Below are 23,787 nucleotides of genomic sequence, written 5' to 3'. Positions count from 1 at the left end.
CCAGTGCCAGTCACCTTGTTGCCTCCAGAACAAGAGAAACTTGCCTGCGACAGCAGAGCAATAGCTCCCCATCACAACCAGCCTGTCATCCCCGCAAGTATTCTCATCTGGGTTACACCAGCCTTGCCTTTGTTCTGTAGGTAGATAACAGATGTACCCCAGTTCCTGAGATCCTTCCAAGTATCCTCCTGTCACCAGCTACTCACAGAAATACCAAATGTGCTGTCCCCAAAGGAACAGAACACACCAGCTTGTTAGATTCAACTCAGGGCCAACACTTTGATTTACGCCATAGCACTTCAATATATTTATAGTTAAAACAAGAGTAAGTTTATTATTAAACAATAGAGATTCAAAGTGATATCAAGACAAGATATTGGAAACAATTGGTTACATATCAAATAAAACCATAACACACAACCTAAATCTTAGACTAAACTAAAATTATTTCCTTGTCTTGATAATTTGATCTTATCCCAAAGTCAGCATTTTTCAGCAAGGATTGTTGAGATCTTTTCCCTCCAAGACACAAGCTGTTCTCACAGCTTGTCCCCTCAGTAAAACAGTACAGGAGTGTCTGCCTTGCCTCCTAGAAATACCCACAAATTTCATTGTCCTTACTAAAGATAACCCCCCCATGGCTTCCCCCCCCGTATACCCCCCTCTGTTGATTTCACATCTCTTCATTAATATTTTGACTTTGTGTGTAAATGGAGCACCTATTGTATTAGGTTACATCAGAAACAGGGAGAGAGAAACATTTCTTGTGTTGGAGAAAACTTGTTTCTTCACCTCTATTGGTGACACAGACTTTAAAGACACTCATTTCTGGTACAGACACATAACTTGTTAAATATCATCCATACAAACATTTTGCAATGATTATGACATAAGCTTTTATTAGACACCTTACATGACACTCTTTGGTGAACTAGAATGTTCATACCAGACTCAGGGGACACCTGTAATCTCCTTGCACCCTGTGTGTGCCCCTTTGCTAGCTGGCATTAAGAGATTCTTGGGTCCCTCTACAAGCAGCCAAATTTGTAGACACTGAAACCCACAACAAATAAATGGAGAAGCAATTTACGCTTTCACCTTTTCTTTGCCTTCTCTGGTACAAGATTCCATTGTCTGCAGGAGCAGAACATTCATCTCCCCTGACAGCCAATGCTATTACTCAGCCAGCAAATAAGGAGCTCCCTCCTGCCAAAGAGTAACGAAGAAAACAGATTTAAAGTTGGGCATCACCAGTGCAGCTGAAAATAATAATGGCCTGAAATACTGTTTTAAAAAGATTAAATGTATTTGAAAATTTGAGATCTGGCTTTGTCGGTGCTCAGCACTTCTCAGGTATAGGCTCTTTATGCGGAAACACATTTAGAACATGTAATGACAACACTATTTTAGAAACAAGGGTTTGCTGGATCATTTATTCAGACAATGTTGTGGCTTCAGGACAGACCTTCAGCTCCTTACCATCTCAGTCATGAATGTCAGATATTGATGATTACCTTTGCTTTTGGTTAGAGACAGGCCTGAACTGTGAAGTTCAGAGGGATCATTATACTTTTGATGTGTTGCAAAACTTCTATTAAAGGTTTGTCAGTACTCTGCAATTCAGAGCAATGAGGCATTTTCTATTTGTTAAAAACCTTGCCTTGCTTAGTTCTCAGAACATTAAGGAATTATTTTTTGTTGGTTTTCTTCCATGTGATATCTCACTTTAGCAGGGGTTTCTACAAGTAATTATACTAGCTGCAAACAAATAAAATGTTCGCTCATAGATTATACATTGAATGGAATTCCATCACATTTATAGGCCACTGTTACCATATATCCTGTCCTATGAGTATATTGATGGTATTTGTGAAAGAAAAATAAGAAGATACGTATAATTTAAACAAATGAAGATAATTATATTGTTGAGTGGGGTTGGGCTTTTTGCTCATTTCTGTTCTGAAAGGTACTGAAGGATGAGTGTTTACAGTGTTTTTAATCTAAATACTTTGCAGCCCGGAGTCCAATTTTCACACATCTTGTTACAAGCTTAAAGGGGCTATGGACACTAAGAGCTTTTGGGCGACAGCCATATTTTGAAACCTTATTTCACAAGGCACTGAACTTACACACAGCGAACTGGTTCCTATATCTGTCCACACTGCGCTGGTTCCAGATGAGAATAGAACTTATTTTTGTCATCTTCTTCATTGCTGTGACATTCATCTCTATTGTGACTACAGGTACAGTAACTTTACTGAGAGATTAAAATGAAAGCTTTGCTTCTGTTTAAGGGGCCAGATTTAGAAACTATTGGAGGATTGTAGTGTAGGCTGAAAACAAAGCATTAAAATAGCAAATTTATTGTTATTCTATCAAAATATTGTGAATTATCAGTTAAACTAGAAATGAGGTAATTAATATTATCTAAAATCTGATGTTTTACAGAATTGGCTGAAAGAGTTAATTTGAAAGTAATACTCAGTGAGGAAAAAACATGTTAAAGTAAATCAAAAATATCCTACTCAGTACTGTAACTATTTAAAAAAATCTCTTATGTTAATGCAACTGTGCACCCCCACTTACATGGTGCTCTTCCTCTGTAGAGTTCATAGCTTTAGCATAACTAGGTTAACATTACTGTTCCCATATGAGAAACAGAAAGATTCAGTGAACTGGATCAGGTCACCCAGCAAGTCAGAAACAGAACCCATGTTTCCTGACTCCCAGCCTAGTGCTGAGAGTACAGTTTAGCACCTGCCATCCAGAATCCCTGAAGTGCTCACAACTTAAACTAATTATAGAACTATGTATGGCATATGCTTTCACCATCTCACTCATTGCTGAAATGCTCCCACTGTTGGATAGAAGTTGGTGGCCATTGACCAGCATAGTATCTGTACAGTTCAAGATGGAAAGCAAACATCTAAATGAAATCACAGAAAAAAAAAATCTTAGTTAAATATAATGAATTTCTTCAGAAACAGAACGTCTCAAAGCCTGTCTGCTTTGGTCTCTCTTTGCATGTTAAAACTACTGAGCCCTGTGCAAAACACAGCAGTTTTAATGAGTTTTAATATATGTAATATGTTGTTATTGTTATGTGTATATTTCGGTTCTTGTCCATGTGCATTTGTCCCCCTCTCCCAAATTTTACATTGATCTTTGAATTCAAGTCAGAAAAATCAAAGCAGATTGCACATGAAAGCATGAGTTTTACCTGATTATAGGGAGAAAACCATAAAAAACCCTCAAACAATTGCATTGTACAGCTCTAATTCTACTGAATCAGCAACAGCTTTCAGACAAAAGATGTGCTTAGAATGCTAATGCATCCTTTGCCACGATAGATTTCAAGACTTTAGCATGGGAGCCAAATGTGTGCATGGATTGGAGAGAAGGGATAGACCCTTCTCCAGGTTGAAACTGTGATTTTTTAAAAACAGTTAACATAAAAAAGGGCATGAAAAAATATGTGCCTCTTGTGGTGGCTATTTTCAGAGCCCTTCCACGGAACTATAGCCTTATATTCACTCCAGGAATTCTCCTCAGTTCTCTATTCTGCATTTTGTATTGAGAATTTTCATGAAAGGTATAGTTTAAAAATAACAAATTAAACAGAATGGTCCTAAATACTGAGTATAGAAATGATTGAGTATTTAGCTGGATTTCTTATTTAGTTAGTAACATCCACATTGTGCTAATTAACACATTTGTAAGAACACAATAATTTGCAAGGCAATTGTTGCTTGATTTTTACTTGTGCAAATGCTTTCAAAATAGCATTAATAAATATTAGGAGAGGGAAAATCAACACCGTCAGTAAGTCAGTTTAATTTATTTGAATATCATCATTTACACAGAGGTTACCATTAAAGAGTCAAGATTTACCATCAGCTGTTCCCACAATAGTGGTAACAATATGAGAGATATCATAGTTAGGGTCCTGTCTTATGGGGTGCAGAATGCCACCTGTGAGATGCAAAGTCAGGAGGCATTTCCTATTCTGAAAATAAGGGAAAACCCTGATATTACAGATACTATTGTACAGTAATTCTTGGAAGATGTTAACTTTAAAGGTGACCAAAGTACACGGACAATGTCATTGTGATGCTATACTGCAAAAAGTGTTACACTCTGACCTAAATTAGCAAAACATTATCCACGGTATGTAGCCACATTTTTTTCTCTAGGACAACACAAAATATGAAATGTTTGATGCCTAATCCCATTCTTATTGGGGTCAATGGCAATAATTCCACTGACTTCAAATGACAGCAGGATAGGCCCTCAGCTACCTGTACAATTATATTTCAGTATTTGTCAATATTTTAAAATTGAGAAAAAGAAAACATTAGAGACTAAAAACATTAATTAAATATTCTTCCAGATATAGTGTTTTAAATTGATCCAGACTCTATCCAGAATGTGGAGTGCCAAGGTTATGAGCTGTGTCAGACAGGAAGTCTCTCCTTTGTATATTTACTTGAAGTTCTACTGCCAAGTATTGTATATTGCATGTACAGTTTTCTAGCACTGTGATTACCAGAAGCTTGACACGAACTCAGGAGAGAAGGAATTTAGAAGAGTCTTTTTTGCACTAATCTGGCAGTGTTCTGCAGAAGTCTACAGTAGACTATTTTCAGATAGCTTGTCACAAACTATACTTTGCACTTAAACATCACCCTTTTCATCTAAGGAGCTCAAAGCATTTTACGATCATCAACTCCAAGACAACAAATGTCATTAAGGTGGAATTAACCCCAGACCACCACGTTGCACCATCTATAATCATTAGTGTGCAGCTGGATTTCAGACAACACATTTGGATTTGGATGAAGTTTTGCAGTTGTGTATTTGAATAATTTAATTCTCAAATTCAATAACGTTGTGCTCATTTATCTGCATTAATACATTCAGCAAAGGCAGAGTTGAGATATCCAAATTTCATCTGCCCATATTTATTTTTTTTCTTTTTATCTGTTTTTCTCTTAGAAGTTACACAAATGTATATCATAATGTTCAACCTCCTTTTACAACTTTGAAGTGACATTATCAACTTAAAAAAGAATCATTGTCTGAAAATGTTTACCCACTTTACTAAAAACTAATATTTCAAGGGACTAACTGAAAAGTTACAAGGAAAAATCATGGGGAAGCAATCTTCACTCTTCCCTTTGTTTGTTTATTTTGTGTAAGCACTTTGTATATAGTCAAGTCTATATTACTCAGGAAAACAAACACAATTTTAATAAATAATAAAGTTTGATTGTGTGTATAGATATAGGTATGGGCAGGCAGACAGAATGGCAGGTGCAGTACCTGAAACTACTCTGAATTTGTTTTCTGAAAGTGGTCAGATTTCAAAAGGACCATGTTCCTTTTTATTCTTCAGATTTATAATTACTTCGATAAAGAGAAGGAGTCTATACAAAATGAACAGGAGGTTGTTTTTTGAGGCAGTGGAGAAACCAGAGGAAGGTAGCTATCGTATAACCAAAAACTTCTATCCAATTTGACATCTTAAGCCCTTTATACAATGGCATGTCAGATTCAAAATAGAACTATGGAGGGATTATAGTACTCATGACAGTCTCTGTGAATTTGCTGAGAGGCAGCTAAACCCTATTGATATTAAAGGCAATCAAACAACCCACAAAAAGTCATACCACCAACTTTCAGTAAATAGTAAGAAAAATTTGTTCTCAATTGGGCCAACAGATGAAAACCCAGTCTTCAGCTTGTGGACTAAGCAGAATGAATTATCTTGGTGGTGGTAGCATTAAAGTGTCTAGTCACAAACCTCTCCATAATTAATTCTTTTGACATCTAGATTTGACAGATGAGGCATTTTATTGATTCATAGAGTCTAGAATGAAAAACTTGAGAGCAAGTAATTAAGGTCACATAGGGCCTGAACCTGTTCCCAATTTAATTCAGTGCTAAAATTCCCCATTAACGTCCATCAAAACAAGAACAGATCCATAAGAATTAAGAATGGCCATACTGGGTCAGACCAAAGGTCCATCTAGCCCAGTATCCTGTCTTCTGACAGTGGCCAATGCCAGGTGCCCCAGAGGGAATGAACAGAACAGGTAATCATCAAGTGATCCATTCCTTATCACCCATTACCAGCTTCTGACAAACAGCAAGCCTAGTATCCATGTCAGGAGTAGAACCCAGAATCCCAACTCCCAGTCCTTTGCTTTAATTGCTAAAACATGCTTCCTCTTTGAACAGCAGCAGTAAAAAAACCAAACAAACACTTTTACTGGGCATTCACATTTTAAGATATACGTACCCATTTTCTCTTCTAGCCATTGGCTTTTTATTTGCATGTAATCATATTTACAGACAGTTTTTCCCCCCGCCTGCAGGTGAAGGGCAAGGCAAAGCTGGCATTGTTCTAACGTTAGCCATGAATATCATGGGCACCTTACAATGGGCAGTAAACTCAAGCATAGACGTGGACAGTCTGGTAAGTATAGAAAGCAGCTTGTTTTTATTATTATTGTTTATTATTATTACTACTTGTCTGAAGAATTCTCTTGTCTTATTGTTTACTGGTTTGTTTTTGAATTATGTGGCTGCAAGGCAGATACACCAAAAACCTCCACACACAGCTCTGCCAGTAACAGTCACACTTTTACATTACAGAGACTAATTTGTGTGGTGATTCTGAGATCAAAAGTCCACTGGAATTATATATGGGGACAACAAATAATTTCATGTGGGACTTTAAAAAACAAATCCAGATAGATTTGAAGTAGTGAGGGGAGAATGTCAAAAAGGATTGGGTTTGTTTTGCAAAGACCAGGGGCTTATCCAATGCTTAATACTCAGTCTATTTTAGGAATTTATACTGCCACCCATCGGTGGGGCATCCAAGCAACTTCCAAATAAAATTAATAGCAATTGTGAAGGCCCTAGTGAACTTCCTGGAGTGTTTGGCACTTCTTCTTTTTTGCTACATAAACTCTGCTTGCAGAAGGTGTTTTCTTTTTGACTTCCATTAATTTACCTCTTTTAAAGGTTGATTTGTTTCAGAGTAATTGTTATTTTTAATTTATTTATTTAGGGTCACTTGTGGGGGTTTTTATGGGGAGTAGAATGTTTGACACACTGTTGACTCACAACTACCTAAACTTTTTGAGAGACAAGGTGGGAGAGGTAATACTTTTTACTGGACCAACTTCTGTTGGTGAGAGAGACAAGCTTTCGAGCTTACACAGAGCTCTTCTTCAGGTCTGGGAACAGTATTCAGAGTGTCCCAGCTCAAGACAAGGTGAAACAGATTGTTTAGCATAAAGGAGTTAATACAAGTTGTACGAGACCATTCAAGGTGAACTGGGCAGTTCATACTGGGAATAAATTTTTGAAGATGACAAAGTAGGCTGAAAACTCCTAAAGAGTACGTTTGCTCATGCAATTTCCAGCCTTTTCTCTTCTGATTAGAAACTTAGAAGAGTGAAAAGGAGGTAGGGAAGTTATCAGACTCTTTCACTGATTAATTTAAAACTGTGTTGATTGCATCTACCTTGAACGATGTGCACTACATGATTTATTTTAAAACATCCTACTTTAACAACAACATCCTGAGGCACCTAAACAACAATTACACCAATAGTATCTTATTAAATAAAGCCTGTGTAGGTCCTGACTAGATTTCTAGGTCACCAGATCTTGGTTCATTTGCATTCAGTTGTTTTTTATAAAGGATGGGAATGGTTGGTGTTGGGGATAAAGATTTGCCAGTTTGTTATTTTTAACAAGTCATTTTTAACTAGCCCTTAAGAGCCAAAAAGCTACGAATTAATCATTTACAACATATGGTCCCTCTGCAACATTGATGACTTGTGGTCATCTAGAAACATAATGTACCCAAAGAGGTGTATATTTCTCCCCATCCACCAATGACTTTATGATCATTCTGCTCTTCTACTACATCAGACCAGCATGCCTCCTTGAAAGGTATGTATTCTTATTGCACAAGAACCTTGTGAAACCAGTTAAAGTAAGAATACTGCCGCCTTCAAAACTCTTAAAAATATTGATACAACCACTATGGCAACAGCTTGTTTACCATAACAGTAAGATACATAAAAAGGCAACTCTTTGGGCCGGGCTGGTGTTCACCAAAACATCCCCTTGTTTTATGTTAAGGCATGAATGTGGTAGCAGCAATCTCTCAAAAATATTTCTATTGTATCCATCCCCTGTCCTATTTGTAAACTTCTTTTTAACTCCAAGAGACACAGTGAGGCTCTTCTATGCAGAAAAAAAATCTGTACAAAAGTCCTCTTCACACACTACACCTTTCAGTGTTATTATTACAAACAGAAGCAGGAGAGATATTTCCAAAAGGGAGCACTAATACCTGTCCTGGCCTGCAAAGAGTATTTGATATAGTAACACTTTAGTAATGAAGAATTCTCTCTTTATTACTATTTTTAATGACACATTGCTGTAAAAACATTGGCTGGTAATAGCAGCCAGGCAGTAGCAAAAACAAATCCTCATGCTCTTTGCAGAAGTCTATGAGCACTTCCCCATGCACATAAATAGCTCTTTTTGCCCCTGAAACATTTTCTATCTCTGTGATATTGGTTCTTCTAAGGTGCATCTATTATCAAATCAGAGATGGAAAAAGGCCTGCTAGGCCATCTACTCCATGCCTTCTAGTGAAGGGTTGCTCCCAACACTACAATTTCTAATGCCTTTGTCCAGTCTAGTGTTAGATGTCCCAATTGAAGGGACTTCCACAGCTTCTCTGGAGGGATTATCTCTCAGGCTAATAGATCTCACTGTCAGGATTCTTCCCTGACATGCACCCTCTGTCTCTCTGCTAGCAGACAAGGGATAATATCATCACAGTCTCAAGGAAATCTTACATTGTACTGCAGATCGAAGAAAGTGATTATTCCTCTCTATTTGGCACTGGTGAGGCCACATCTGGGGTATTGTGTTCAGTTTTGCCCCCCCACCCTACAGAAGGAATGTGGATAAATTGGAGAGAGTCCAGCGGAGGGCTATGAAAATTATTAAGGGCTGGGGCACATGACTTACAAGGAGCAGCTGAGGGAACTGGAGTTATTTAGTCTGCAGAAGAGAAGAGTGAGGGGAGATTTGATAGCAGCCTTCAACTACCTGAATGGGGGTTCCAAAGAGGATGGAGCTCGGCTGTTCTCAGTGGTGGCAGCTGACAGAACAGGGAGCAATGGTCTCAAGTTGCAGTGTGGGAAGTCTAGGTTGGATATTAAGAAACACTGTTTCACTAGGAGGGTGGTGAAGCACTAGAATGGGTTACCTAGGGAGGTGCTGGAATCTGCATCCTTAGAGGTTTTTAAGGCCCAGCTTGACAAAGACTTGGCTGGGATGATTTAGTTGGTGTTGGACCTGCTTTGAACAGGGGATTGGACTAGATGACCTCCTGAGGTCTCTTCCAACCCTAATATTCTATGATTCTATGATATAATTATGTGTATTTATTATTCTTAATTCTCTGTATTACTTACAACCTCCAAGCAGGTATCAGGTCCCCGCTCTGTAAGGGGTTATACAAATAGCTAGTAAAATATCTTGGTGCCAGAAAGCTTACAGTCTTGTTGTCAGAGCCTGCAAAGATGTACACATGTGCTTAACTTTGTGCTAACTTCATGCCATTGAAATCAGTGCACAAAGTTAAGTACAGACAATTCTTTTCAGGATCAGGGTCTTGGTTAATGGCAAGATGCAACAAGTGGATGAAACAAACAGATGGGTGGGAGAACAGGGAAACAGTCATATGAGCATGTGTATGCATTGATTGAACAGTGCATACAACTGTGAAGAAGAATTAGGGAAGTACCCTAGGAAAAATACATGTCCTACACCTAGACTTGGGTCAAATTTTAAAAGCAAAAACAGTGTACGTGTTACAGTGGAGTCTGATTTTTCTTTTTTTTTTAATCATTCTTAACTTCAGATCTTTGGATTTTTCCTGTGGAAATGCGACAGTCAACAAGTGAACTAGATAGAGCAGGTCACAAATTTAAGTTGTTTCCTCCCCCATTGAAAAATTGAATTTTCAGTAACCTGTGGAATTCATTGCCTGGGGATGTTGTGAAGGCCAAAAGTATAATTGAATTAAATAAATTAGATAAGTTTATGGAGGGCAGGTCCATCAATGGTTATAGTCAAGATGGTTAGGGATACAACCTGATGTCCATACACCTCTAACTGCCAGAAGCTGGGACTGGACAAACAAGGAATGAATCACTCAAAATTACCTGTTCTGTTCACTTCTTTTGAATGATCTGTTACTGGCCACTGAAGACAGGATATTGCGCTAGATAGACCATTGATCTGACCCAGGATGGCTGTTCTTATGTAACATATTTTGTTGAAAATTTTAAGCAGCTCTAAGTTGAAACAATTTCATTGAGATTTTGAGCGCTACAAAGGTAAAACCTAGGCTGCACTGGAGGCTAAGAGAGAACAGTAACAAGGCGAGGATGTTTGCTCTGTGAATCCCAAACCCTCCTTTCTATCATATTGGTGCATCCTAGGTTGGTCTGTAGTATCAGTCTTTTTTTTAAATTGACAAGCATAAGTGAAGGATCTGTGATATATCAACCCCATCTTCAGTTTTCTTAACAAGATTCCTGAAGTAGTTCATAGCATTAACTCTCCCAGTGATGTTGCTAGTTTCTGCATAAGAAACGATGGGATTTCCTCACCATTATTCAGATTATTTAGCACCCTTATTATGATTGTATTAGTCTTAGCACACAAGAAGCAGCATACCAACCTCTCTCTCTTATCTAGAGTACAGCTGTCTCAGCCCAGGGTCCTAACAATTGATAAAGATTTATTTTCTTTTTCTTTCTGGTGACTCTTTTCAATGCTTTCTGCTTGATCAGGTCTGTTATCCTCTTTTGGCCAATTATCAGTCCACTCTGGTCCCTTCTCTTCCTCAAGAGCAGAATATCTCTAGTTAAACTGAATCTTTTCCATAGTGTTTCCCTTCCATTCTTAATATATTTTCTCCGTGCACACCCCTTTTTCTCTGATGTAACTCTCTGATCCATTATTTTTGCAGCAACTACTGTTCAAATCTCTATACCTTCTCTTCCAGAAAGGAAGAGTTTGCTTTAGATAAAAATGTAGCCCTTTTGTAGGGTTGGACACATTGCATAACTTTCATATGAGATCATGTTGGATTTCTTCATTCTCTGTCCTTGACACATTGCTACTTGATATCCCTCAACTTATGGTGTTCTTTCAGACTTCAGACACTTTTGCCCCTCATCAGAACTTTCTTGGGAATGCCCATGGAATGTACCTGTTTGTTCTTTGCTGCTTAACAGCTCATTAAATATTAGACTGTCCACAGATTAGGTACAGCTGACAGCATTATAGGTCTTTCCTCTTTAGGCAATTCATATTCTGAATAATTAGAACAAGAGGGTATAATCAGTCAGTAGAGCTCTAGTAAGGACATGGTTAATATCCATTAATACCCTATCTTATATATATCCACTGGAATCTATCATATTACCATTGGCTAGAATTTTAATATGTGTTGTCATCTGCTTTTCCGCAGTCTCCTTTAATCCTCTGGCAACACTAATATCTAATCTGGGCCAGCTTGAGGGTTCCATAGCAGATTTTTAATATTTCTCATGGAGGTGTTTCCCCAGACATTCCAATAAACGATTGCAAGTTCCAGGTGACCTTGCTTGGCTTCAGCTGCTAATGCCCTTAATGGTCTTTGCAATTCTCATTATGTAAGCGGGGAAATGGTCCCACTATTGTGGGGAACTTTCCTGGCTTCTGCATTACCCCGGTAAAGTGGGCTAGCGAAAGGATCTGAGTCCTTGCTCCCACTTCCTTTACCCAGAGGCCTCCCTGTCCTCAAGGACTCCCCTTCCACTCCCCTGTCTGGCAGAGTCCTCGTAACCCCGACAAGGCTGGGCCCAGGATTCCTGGGGGGTTCGACCCCCAACCCTGCTGTGGTCACCTGGGACAGGGGCTAGAGTGTCCCCACTCTGGAGTACTCTCTCTGCACTGGGCACCTCCCTGGCTCACTGATCATTTCATACATTTTAAAGCAAATACAATTAATTTGTATTTTAGTTTAAATTAGTTTAATTAATTAGCTTAAAAAAAGAATAAGGAAAAATGGGAAAGGTTAAAGGAAAACACATCACCCTGCTCTGTGGCAGGGAACATTAAAACTGTGTCTCTGGACCTCAGGGCACTTCACAGTCTGTTCCTTGTAGGTCCCAGGCCTCCTTCTCAGGCCCTGACAGTGCTGCAGGTATGCTGCAGGTTGGACACTTGCAATGGTGGTGGCCACACACCTCTGGGCTTTGGGTGGTGGGACCCTTCTTCCCAGTGTCAGCCCCCCGTCGGGTTAAGACCCCCCTCCCAGTCTGGCCTGCAAGGACCCTTGGCTGGGGGTGTCTTTCTGCACTGGGCCCTTTGCCCAAGGTCCCCACCTTGGCTGGCCCCAGTTGCTCACCACACCTGGCCCTTTGGCTGCAGCTCTGCTTCCAACACAGGATCTGCTCTCCCTGGGCTGTGTCTCTGGCTCTGTGACTCTGCTCCCAACTCTGACCTGCTTCCTGGGCTGTCTCTGGCCCCTCTGGGTCTGGCACAGCTCTGCTCCCCAGCTCAGCTTGAGCCACTGCTTTCTCCTTAGCTCGGTCCCACTCTGTCTGACTCAGACAATTCCAGCTCACAGGGAGGACGGGACCTCCCTGGTCTCCTGACTTCCTGATTAGCCTGCCCGCCCTGTCAAGCAGGCGCAGAGGCTGAGGCTGACCTGGAGCATTTCTCCATTCTTTTAGTGCTGGGAGCTAGGCAACCAAAACACCCCCACTGAATGTTAGTAAGGGTCCAAGAGTCCCTTTACATTCAAACTGTCTCAAGGCTTTATCTGCTTTGCCACTTTTTATAACATTTGGTCAACCTAATAGTCTTCTATTGTTTCATTTATTAATATCAGTTAATTAGTTTTCTCTCCTGACTTTGGACATTTCTGTCAATATCTTTTTGGCTCTTTTTCTTATCCTACTAGCCACTCCTGTGATATTTTTAACTGAGCTGATTTTTGTTTTTTTCTCCACAAGGAAACAGAAAATCTGTTTTCCACTGAGTGCTGCCTTTGCAGATAAGGCCTGAGCTAGTCCCAGAGGAATGTTTTAATGCTTTACAACCTCCTCCTTCATTTAGAATCTCCTTGTAGTAGCAGTGCTTGAACTGGAAAGTGGCAGTTCCTTTTATTAGGAAACAATAAATTGTCATGCATTCACTGTTGCATGCCAAGATCACTTTCCTAAGGAAATATTAAAACACCCCCAAGGGAGATACTAATAACCCACTTGCAAAGTGTCACGTTGCTCCACCCTATACATCAATGAATGATTAAAGTAAGAGATTATGAATCATCTTCCTCACAGATTCCAAGGCCAGAAGGGATCACTGTGATCATCTAGACTGACTTCCCAGATAACACAGGCCATAGAACTTCCCAAAAATAATTCCTTTTAAACTAGAGCATATCCTTTAAAAATATCCAATTTTGATTGTAAAATTGTCATTGTTGACAAATCCACCACATGACTTGGTAAAGTGTTCCCGTGGTTAATCACCCTCGCTATTAGAAATGTATGCCTTATTTTCAGTCTGAATTTCTCTATCTTCAACTTCTAGTCATTGAATCATGTTATACCTCTCAGTGCTAGAATGAAGAGCCCATTATCAAATATTTGTTCCTCATGTAGATATTTACAGACTGAAATCAAGTCAGCCGTTAACCTTCTCTTTCTTAAGCTAAATAGACTCAAGCCGCTCAATCTCTCACTATAAGTGTGCCGGCTGCTGCTTCCCGCAGCTCCCATTGGCTGGGAACGGCAAACCACGGTCACTGGGAGCTGCAGGCGGCTGTGCAAATGTAAACAAACTGTCTGGTGGCCTGCCAGCAGATTACCCTGACAGGCTGCAGGCTGCCCACCACTGCTCTAGACTCAGGCCTGCTAAGAGTCATGTGTATCACATCAGTTGCTTTTGGCAGGCTGCACTGCATCTTCCCGCTTCTCAGGGAAAGGGAAAGAACTACTCCACCTCTCCCCTCCTCCCACCACCCCACCCTCCTGAAGTAGGGCAATGTGCTCTAAAGTATAAGGCAGGAGACCATGACCAGCTTTTCCATTGATTGCTGTTAATATTTCTGTGCATATCACAACCCTTATTATCCAAGCCCTCATATGCCTTAGCAGGGGAAGGCAACTATAACGCACCTATTTCGCAGATTAGGTAACACTGAAGTTGCACAAGGAAGAGCTAGACATAGTACCCAAGATTGGAGATATCTGTATAATGGATTTAGTGGTTTATTGGAAAATTTTGAAAAATGAAAAAAAAAATCCATTTCAGGTTGGACCATAAATAGTTATTTGAAATTTTTGGTGAATCAAAAAAATTATTTGGGGTCTAATGAAGTGTTTCATTTCAACAAAATTAAAACATTTCATTTTAATTTGGACCATTCGTAAACATTTTGGATTTGTTTGAAATAAAATTCAAGGAAATTTTAAAACTAAAAATTGTTTCATAGAATCATAGAAGATTAGGGTTGGAAGAGACATCAGGAGGTCAACTAGTCCAAGCCCCTGCTCAAAGCAGGACCAACCCCAACTAGAGCTTTGTCAACCTGAGCCTTAAAAACCTCTAAGGATGGAGATTCCAGCACCTCCCTAGGGAACCCATTCCAGTGCTTCACCATCCTCCTAGTGAAATAGTATTTCCCAATATCCAAGACCTTCCCGTTTGCAACTTGAGACCATTGCTCCTTGTTCTGTCATCTGCCACCACTGAGAACAGCCTAGCTCCATCCTCTTTAGAACCCCCCCTCTTCAGGTAGCTGAAGGCTGCTATCAAATCCACCCCCCTCACTCTTCTCTTCTGCAGACTAAATAAGACCAGTTCCCTCAGCCTCTCCTCATTAGTCATGTGTCCCAGCCCCCAACCATTTTCGTTGCCCTCCACTGGATTCTCTCCAATTTGTCCACATCCTTTCTGTAGAGGCCAGGGCCCCAAAACTGGACGCAATATTCCAGATGTGGCCTCACGAGTGCTGAATAGAGAGGAATAATCTTCCCTTGATCACCTGGCAATGTTCCTACTAATGTAGCCCAATATGCCGTTAGCCAACCCAGAATAACTCAAAATGTCAGAACTAAATATTTTGGTTTCTTCTGATTCTTGCCCTCCCCCAATGAACAGTCTAGTGAAATCAACACAAATTTGCAGAATGTTTTGGTGTTGCCAAATCTGCATATTTTGCCAAAAAGAGTTTTGGCTGAAAAATTCCACCCAGCACTATGAAAGACAGAGCCAGGTTTCATTCATTTTGCTTTTCAAGAAGATCACACTCTGTTCTCTGAACCAAGAATCCTGAAACAAATCATTGTGAGACACACTGGAAAACATCTCCTACCTCCCTTTCTGGGCTGATTCACAGAAGATAGCAGATGCCTTCCACCACCAGTTACTCCTATAACTGAAATGGAAGAGGACTGTGCTGTGTATGTGAGAGGTGTGGGTGTGAGTTCTCATGAAAATCCATGTGGGTAATATATATGTAAACCCTTCTTAAGTTAGTGTGAGGATCCTGTTAATGATTTTTTCTGTTGCAAAATTTTATATTTAAATTTGGATGTTTTATTATATTTTTTGTATTTCTGTTAATGGGAATGATTTTTGATTGTTTCCAATCCCATACCTTGACATCACATCCTACTCTCCTAACTTCATTTGTCTTAAAATCCACTTTACACCTGTTGTCTTTCAAAGAACACCCATCTCTGCTGCCTCCAGCCTTCTGATGTCTGTTTCATTGAATGCAGCTGCTTCCAGATCATAGAGAGTAATACTATTAGTACCCTAGTTTGATAAATTTTCACTTTGGTGCCAAACGTTATGTTTTTATCAGTCCATAATTTCATTAACTTCTGTGCAGCACTTGTGGCTAAGGCACATCTCCTTTTAACCTCATCCTTGCTGGAACTATTGGCATTGATTAAGCTTCCTTGATGCACATAAGATTCTGAATTCACTGCTGCATTTCAATGCTTTATGCTACTTTTTCCAAGATGCAACCACTTCTTCTTCTTGGCATTTATTGTAAGTCCAAGTCAACTACACCACTTGTCCAATGTACTGAAAAGTATCATCATTAATTCAAATGTGTCCGCCAGCTGTACGTCAGCTGCGTAAACAAAGGAGTTTACCTATACATCATCCAGTGTCACACTCTCCAACCCATCTAATGTTCTTAATGTCCAGTTTAAGAACATGATGAAAAGCAGTGATTCTATGCCCTCTTGCCTTACACCAAACTTTGATTTGAACCAGTTGCTTAATAGTCCACCAATTTTGACTCTATTGCAGGAGTCTTCACACATTGCTTTTATAATTGCAGTTATCTTTTCTGGAACTCCATATGATTTTGCTACTTTTCATAATGCTTCATTCCAAACCGAATCAAATACTTTCAAGAAATCACTGAAAACAGCAAACATCATTAATTTCCTTCTTGCTACTCCTCCTACCACCTTAATCAACTGTCAGAGCGTAGATATCTGATCAATGCAGCTTTGGCCTGGCCTACAACCACACTGTGCCTCACCTACAACTTCCTCTGAAACTGGCCTTAATCTATGGATAATTGCTTTTGTCATGTTTCCCCCCCAGTACTTGCAATAAGCATATGTCTCTGTAATAGTCACACCAGCAAGATCTCCTTTCTTCAAGATTGGTACAACTGCTGTCTTTAGCCAGTCATCTGGTACCTCCTCTTACTCCCATACTTACTTGTGTATTTTTTCCTAATGCTTTGATAGCACTTGTTCTACCAGCTTTTAGCAGCTCAGCTGCTTACAATGCAGATTACAATGGTTGGGCATTGCAGAAGACAAGACAGATGCTAAGGAAAATAATGCAAACACAACCACAATCCATCTGACCTAGATGCTGACTACTGACTAGATGGCAGGATAACTTACGCAGGGACATGTCCAGGCTGGGTTTAATGGAGGAACAAACCATGGACAGAAATGAATGATGACACTGAACTGATCCCCATGTCTGTAATGATGCTCCAGGATGAAAAGAAGGGAGATGCAAGAACTGTGTGGGGCATTTAATTGTAGCATGTGTTTGAAGAGACAGAGCAGTATGAGGGAGATTTTGAGTATGAGGGAGATCCGGAAAGTAGAAGACCCTGCCTTTTAGACACCAAAAGGCTGGAACTTAATGTAATAAATGTATTTTTCTAGAAAAGGAGCCTCATTCTTGAAGGTATCACATTAGCATTTACTAGCACATTGCTTGTGAGCTATTAGACCCTTTATTCTGTAGGTCTCCAAGTTAATCCTTACCAAGCTGGTCTGGATACAAAAGCTGCTCCCACTTAATGGATTTTGGAGTGTCTGAGTTCCAGTTCACACCTCATAAGCTCACCATCATGCTTTGCACTAATTGGCAGACTCAGAGCTGCCCAGAAATTCTTAGGACACAAAGAAAGAAATAGACCTGTTATTCTTAGAGCAAGTTTCCCCTTCCCCTCCCATAGCAGGGTTGATGCTTGCCCTGCTGCTGTTCTGGAGTAAACAGGCAACTTGATTTAACAGGATTGCCAAGTCAACACCTTTCATGAGCATTAACAGCCACATGATATTTTATTTTGCTGAAAGAACATGTGCTGTACGCTCCCCCATGTTACGTGACACAGAGGGAAACACAGGATGGATGTGAGGGCAAAGTACCCGAGGAGGACCCCAGACAGAAACAAACTTCTAAGAGCTTGTGCACTAAGATGCATCCCATCATACCACAGTCCAAGTGCCATCAGGACCCTTTGTGCCACATATGCATCAGGGTGCACAAGTAATAAGTGGGAGCACTATAAAAGGGAACAGAATCTGGGAATATCTGTCAAGCTTGACATTTTCCCTTTACAAACCTGTATGAGAAGGAGCACATGTTTAAGTCCAAGTTCAGCATTAACTAGTATGAAACATTCCATCCCTGCAATTAAAAACATTACCAGTGGCTCCGGACACACACTGGAAACCTAAGCAACTATCCCTTGGGTGCCCACAAGATTTAAGGACAGCACAAGGTTTGAAACCTGAGAAAAGTTATTGTGCCTAGCTACCCACACGCTGACTGAAGAAGTTCAATGGGTTTTTCTGCACAGCATTAAGCTGTTGAACCAATGTTCCATTGTGTTTCCTGGTCACACTCCATATGACCTCGGACAGCATGTTTTCCAGGGGATGATACATTGCAACATCATGACTGAATACCATGCATTTCTGCTTCGGGCTGGGTATCGTCCCTCTTCCTAGCAGGAAAGCATATGGGCATTTTGAGATTAATTCTTTTATCAGTTAGTCTTTCCATTTTCTGGGAGTTGACAGTACACAAGTATTATTAATTCTGACATTAAGAAGAGTATCAGAGAGCCAAGCTAAATTAGAGAGAGAATTAAAGTTTAAATGTTATTAAAATCTCAATAAAAAAATCAATCAGGCAAGACTAAAAATAGAATATTATGCTCTGAACATTTTTTTTTAGCATTAAGAATTAAATGTACTGTATTTTTCTGAAGCAAAAGTTTGGGAATTCAAAAACAGCAGGCAAATTGCTGTCTGAGATTACAGACAAGGAGCCTGCTGTTACACACATTCAGTCACGCATAATGATTGAGGTAAAGCTTCTGGATGAAAATGAAGGATGATTATTTTTGTAAAATGTTATTGATAGTTAAACACCAGTGTGTACAGGTTTAAATCATAATGCAAGTGACAGAGCCAGCCAAGCCATATTCTGGATATTTCAAAAATATTAAATTGTGTAAAATATCTGCACATATGGTGCAGATGATAAATCTTTCAGTAAGAGTCTCAGACAGAGAGATGAAATTATATGTCTTTAGCATTTTCAGCAGATTTTCATTAGTATGTAACAGTCGGATGGCTTAGCCACTATCTCCCAGATAGTTATGGGGACTCATTTCTTATGGGCAAGTTACTATAGATTGATTCCCTCATATCACACTTACTGTAAGTGCCACGGACCTCCTTTTATGGGCATCGTATTGACATCTTTCTCTCAGATTTGCAATTTTTGTCTGTCTCTCTCAGGCTGGAAGATTAGAAGGAATTATATCTTTTGATATCAATCTAAATTAGTGTAGTTTCACTTCAGAGAGAAGAGCTATGAATGATCAGTAAATTGAATGTCAAATTCAATTAATTCACTTTTCTCAGTTGTACAAACAACTTTAGTTGACAAATGTAGAGAAAAAGAGACTGCCCAGCATGTATGGGACCTAGAAAATCTAACCCAGGTGCCTTTATTTCAAGCACAAAGTAAATTTCAGAATGTTACCTAGTAGGTCTCTTCAGTTTTTTCTTTCGGTAAATGACTTTGGAGCACTATCTTGATTATAGAGGTAGCTGCAACTCTGTGCCCTTTTCTGGTCCGCAGACTGCACAGCCCCATTTCTGGTTCTGTGACCCCTAACCAGGCCTTCACCGCTCCTAGGGTGGAATCCCAGAATTCTCCCACTCTTAGACCAGGCCCCGGGCTTCCACTGTGATTACCCAGCAGGTCTGATTGGGTTCAGCATCAGCAGTAATACTCTTTGGTAGGTGTGATCAGTGATAAATTCAGTGACCGAAAACAACCTTCTCAAACCAAGAAGTACAATTTAATCTTTAGGAACAGAGCATAATATAAGACAAAAAGGACTTTGTAACAAACAATAAAGGCCCGCCATATCTATCTTACTGAAGGCTTGCCATCCCTTGGAAGTTTAGGATAGCCTAACTGCTTCAGACCTCCCAAACAGGTGTTCATGGGTGCTAGTGTGTTCCCCACAAACAGCTTCCTGACAACCAGCTGGTCTCCAGTCTGAAAGAGTCTTTTTAACTCTTTATTGTCCCTTTGATCTGTTCATTCCCAGCATTGGCAAGGCTTTGTAACTTGGCTGGCACTAAGGAAGTAGGTTCTTCACAGTTAATAGCTCAGGCTTGTCTCTTAACACCCTTAAAGTGTTTGCCATAGAGTGTTTTATCTGGAACTGTTGTACCATCTTCCTGCTTGTTCTGTTTTATTCTATTCTGCATAGGTTTTTATACCATGCTCATCACTGTAGTATCTGAGCACCTTCCAGTAGAGCATGAAGCAATATGACCACACAGGTCACATGTTTGTTCTGTCATCTACTCCTCAGAGGGAGAAGTGTGTGGGGTGGAGTGGAGAGTCTTGTTTTGGTAGGTTTTTTTTTTCTTCAAATGTACCCGTTGGTATGAGTTTATACTAGAGAAGGCAAGGTCAAAGAAATGTGGCTTGCACGTGGAGAGGAAAGTGGTGAGGTTTGTGATAGTCCTTAGCTCCTGGGGAATTCCCCCAAAACCTATTATTAAACTAAACTAATATATTCATACAGTAAGTATCCCAATAACCCAATGTAGCCATAGACTAATTATCCCAATAATCAGGTCACATACAGTATTCATAAGATATTACAGAGCAGTTTCCTAAATAATTACTGAGCAGCTCCATGCCCTTCACAAGCATATTAGTGCAAACAAAACTTTTGGAACAAAGAGACTAAGATATCGATTTTCAAAGGCATGAATGGAACCTAGATGGCTAACTCCCCTTGGCTTTTAGTGTGAGTTAGACCTCTACATGCCATTTGTGCCAAACTCCCTCTCAGTGCTAAATTCTGCTCTTTAGTCATGCAACTTCCACTGACTTCAGCAGGAACCACCATCAGTACCCCATGGGCAGAAATTGGCCTTAGGAGCTAGTTAATGGTTTCTTATTTTTTAAATAAAGACCCCCCCGCCCCTCTCAATCCAGTTATGCTGGAATCCATCTTCAGTAAGGCCCAGATCCACAAAGGACTTAGGCATTGCAATACTTAGTGTTGAAATGCCTAATTTCTAGGTGCCCAGAAAATCAGAGGAACAGTAATGTGATCCACAAAGCCTGAGTTAGGTGTCTAGGCTCCCTATACAATGCATGGTGAGAAAAAGGCACCTAAAAATGCCACCCACAAAAGCCAGCATGCTAGGCAAGGAGCTGCCTCAGCTTGCCTGTGGGAGATGCTGACAAGAGAGATGTGTGGTAAGCCCCACCCCTCTCTCAGAGTTAAGTGCCTAAATCCAGAGGCACCTATCTCCGCTAGTGATCCACAGACAGGTACCCCTTTCTAGGAGTTCTCTTTCTCACATGATTACCCTAACCGCTGGGCTCTGGGATATTCTGATGTGAGTCTCCTTCAATGTCTCAAATTGAAGTTTTTAATGGTAATTGAATAACTATCAATTGGGGCAGAAAAACAGTGACTAGAATACTCACCTGAGAAGCAGGAGACCCCTGCTCAAATTCCTACTTATCAGTCAGAGCAGGGACTTGAAGTGGTGGTCTCCCAGGGAGAGTATCTTAACTACTGGGCTCCTCTCCCAGGCATTTTGTGTGGAGCTAAGCAGCCTCTGAGCTCACCTACTGGATCAGGCATTCCTCCACCTATCTTCCCCTGGTTCGTGGCTTGCTCTGGGACTTAGGCAGGAGATAAGCTCCTGGATGCCTAGAGGGAAACAACAGTGTGCATGCCCAGAGGCAGAAACATAGGTGACTAGGGAACTTTTACCCTGAAAACGTCTTTGGGGAACATGACATTTTTCACTTGCTGTGGCCCATGCAGTACAAGGAAGTCGCTCAGGCTACTGCTCAAGTGGGTCCACAGTCCTGGATCATCTAGACTTAAGGAACTCAGCAGCAGCTGTTTCTTGCGCCTCCACCACACTCTTCTCTGATCTACACTTTTCTTCAGGGATGTGCATGGTTACATCCATTTGAGATGGAGATATGGATGCTGCAGTAGCTGCCAGGTGACCTGCATTCTGACTAACTGGAAGGTCAGGCATCTCCTCATCACTCACATCCTCACTGGGGCCATAAGGATCACCATGAACATTTGTGTCTATGTATCTCAGGAGAGCTCCTTCCTGCTTAGATAGAAAAGCTTCCTTTGCTTTCTTTTTTTTTTTTTTTATGAATGCTGCCCCAGAGGAGTGTTTTCTTCTTTCACTCATGACTGCTGTTCTGTGCCAGCTATAGTGGCTCAACACTCAATTGAAGGGGACAAATAAGCAGGCTGGTAGCAAGGCCTTAGTGAGGGAAAATATCAGCATCTTAACCTAACTGGCTCCTACTACTTCAGTTGACTGCCTGTTCTCCTCAAGTGGGTTCAGGGAAGCAGCAGGAAACAGGAAGCTCCCTGAGAAGCTGGTGTTAATCAGTCCAGGCTCCTGGGGATGCTAGAGAGGTACATAAGAGGCTCCTCCTCCTCCTCCTCTCTCCCCCTGCAGCTCTTGCTGCTTTCTGTTATTCCCTCTCACCTTTTCTCCTGCCTGCCTGTTATGTCTCTTGTGCCCTCCATCCTCCAGCACAGCACTCCACCATCTCTGTGCATCTAGAGCAGAGAGAATACATATGTACCAGCAGCAGACACAATTTTCTACACTCTGGGTCCTAGTGGTGCCCCCCCACAGTCTGGCACCTGAGGTGGCCACCTCAGTTTGCCTCATGATAAGGCCAGCCCTGGTTGGTAATAGAGAGGGGGGACTCCCTGGCTGAGGGATACTCAGGGTACCTCTGGGAAAAATGGGGTGGGGACAAGAATTTGCTCCCTTTCCAGAATTATCAGAGTTGGTGCCATTGGCATGACAGGAAGGATTGTATTTGTCAGACGATACAAAGAATTTTGGTAAAGAATCAAATTCTTCCTATTTTCCCTTTCATGTCACCATGAGAATGGTGGTGTTTAAACTAGGATCCAGACCTCAATTTTTCAAGAGCTCTTTATGCAAAATCTGCAGGCTTCCAAACACCTGGTCCTAACAGAAAACACTGTTAATTCAGCAGTGCTTCACTCATTGTATGGGGTGTTCCCTGATGTGAAGCTCTTTGCCCTGTGGAGTAACAAGCTGCATTGACTTCATCCTCAAAGCTTGTAAATGCCTCCAACTGGAATTCTACAGTTGTCTGGAGCTTACATACTCTGCTTCAGGTGCCTTTAACAAAGGCATAATACATTTTAAAAATGTGCCGTATCTTAAAATGCAAAAGTAAAATGCCAACTTTAAACACACATAACATTAAAGCTACTGAACAAATTTCCTTTAAACTTGGCTTGTATTCTGAACCTCAATTAGATATAAACAAGAGAGCCAAGACTGATTTTTCTAGCTTCTGTTTCTCATTTAATTATTTAATTACAGAATTTCAGCTCCCAGGCTACAGGGGAAGTATTATTGTCAGGCATACACACTGTACCTCAGACATGACTTAACGTATTTGATTTAAACCTTAAAAAAAGAGACACACCTTAGAGCTGAGGTCAGCTGGATTATTTCAGTCTCAAAATGTATGAGAGAAAATTACAAGCAAGTGAAAAAAAGAGAGATTACAATAGAAGCTGGAATTCTAACCTTAATAATCAGGCACTAGCAGCATCTGCTATAACATAATGTGTTATATTTAAGTAAATATTTGGATGACAACTGAAGTATTTAAAGGACATTTAAAGGAAAACTGCAGTGGAGTGAGAATATAAGGTTCTCTAGATCAGTGTAATGAATCTAGTTCCAACATCCTTCATCAGGCTGTAGCACTTTTACTGCCGTACACCTAATCAAACAGTAGTGTCAAGTGCAT

At 40.4% G+C, this 23,787-nt stretch overlaps 1 protein-coding gene across 1 annotated transcript in view; it reads left to right on the top strand.

The window, feature by feature from the left end:
- CFTR (CF transmembrane conductance regulator) overlaps positions 1 to 23,787 on the top strand; it is a 145,914-nt gene that overhangs the window by 85,683 nt on the left and 36,444 nt on the right. The window contains exons 20-21 of the mRNA XM_045002362.1: positions 2,016 to 2,243; positions 6,378 to 6,478. Of these exons, the coding sequence (XP_044858297.1) occupies positions 2,016 to 2,243; positions 6,378 to 6,478 (329 nt within the window). The remainder of the gene's footprint in view (positions 1 to 2,015; positions 2,244 to 6,377; positions 6,479 to 23,787) is intronic.

Source organism: Mauremys mutica, chromosome 1 (genome assembly GCF_020497125.1).
Source record: "Mauremys mutica isolate MM-2020 ecotype Southern chromosome 1, ASM2049712v1, whole genome shotgun sequence".
NCBI lineage: Eukaryota > Metazoa > Chordata > Testudines > Geoemydidae > Mauremys > Mauremys mutica.
This window is presented reverse-complemented; position numbering and strand designations above follow the sequence as displayed.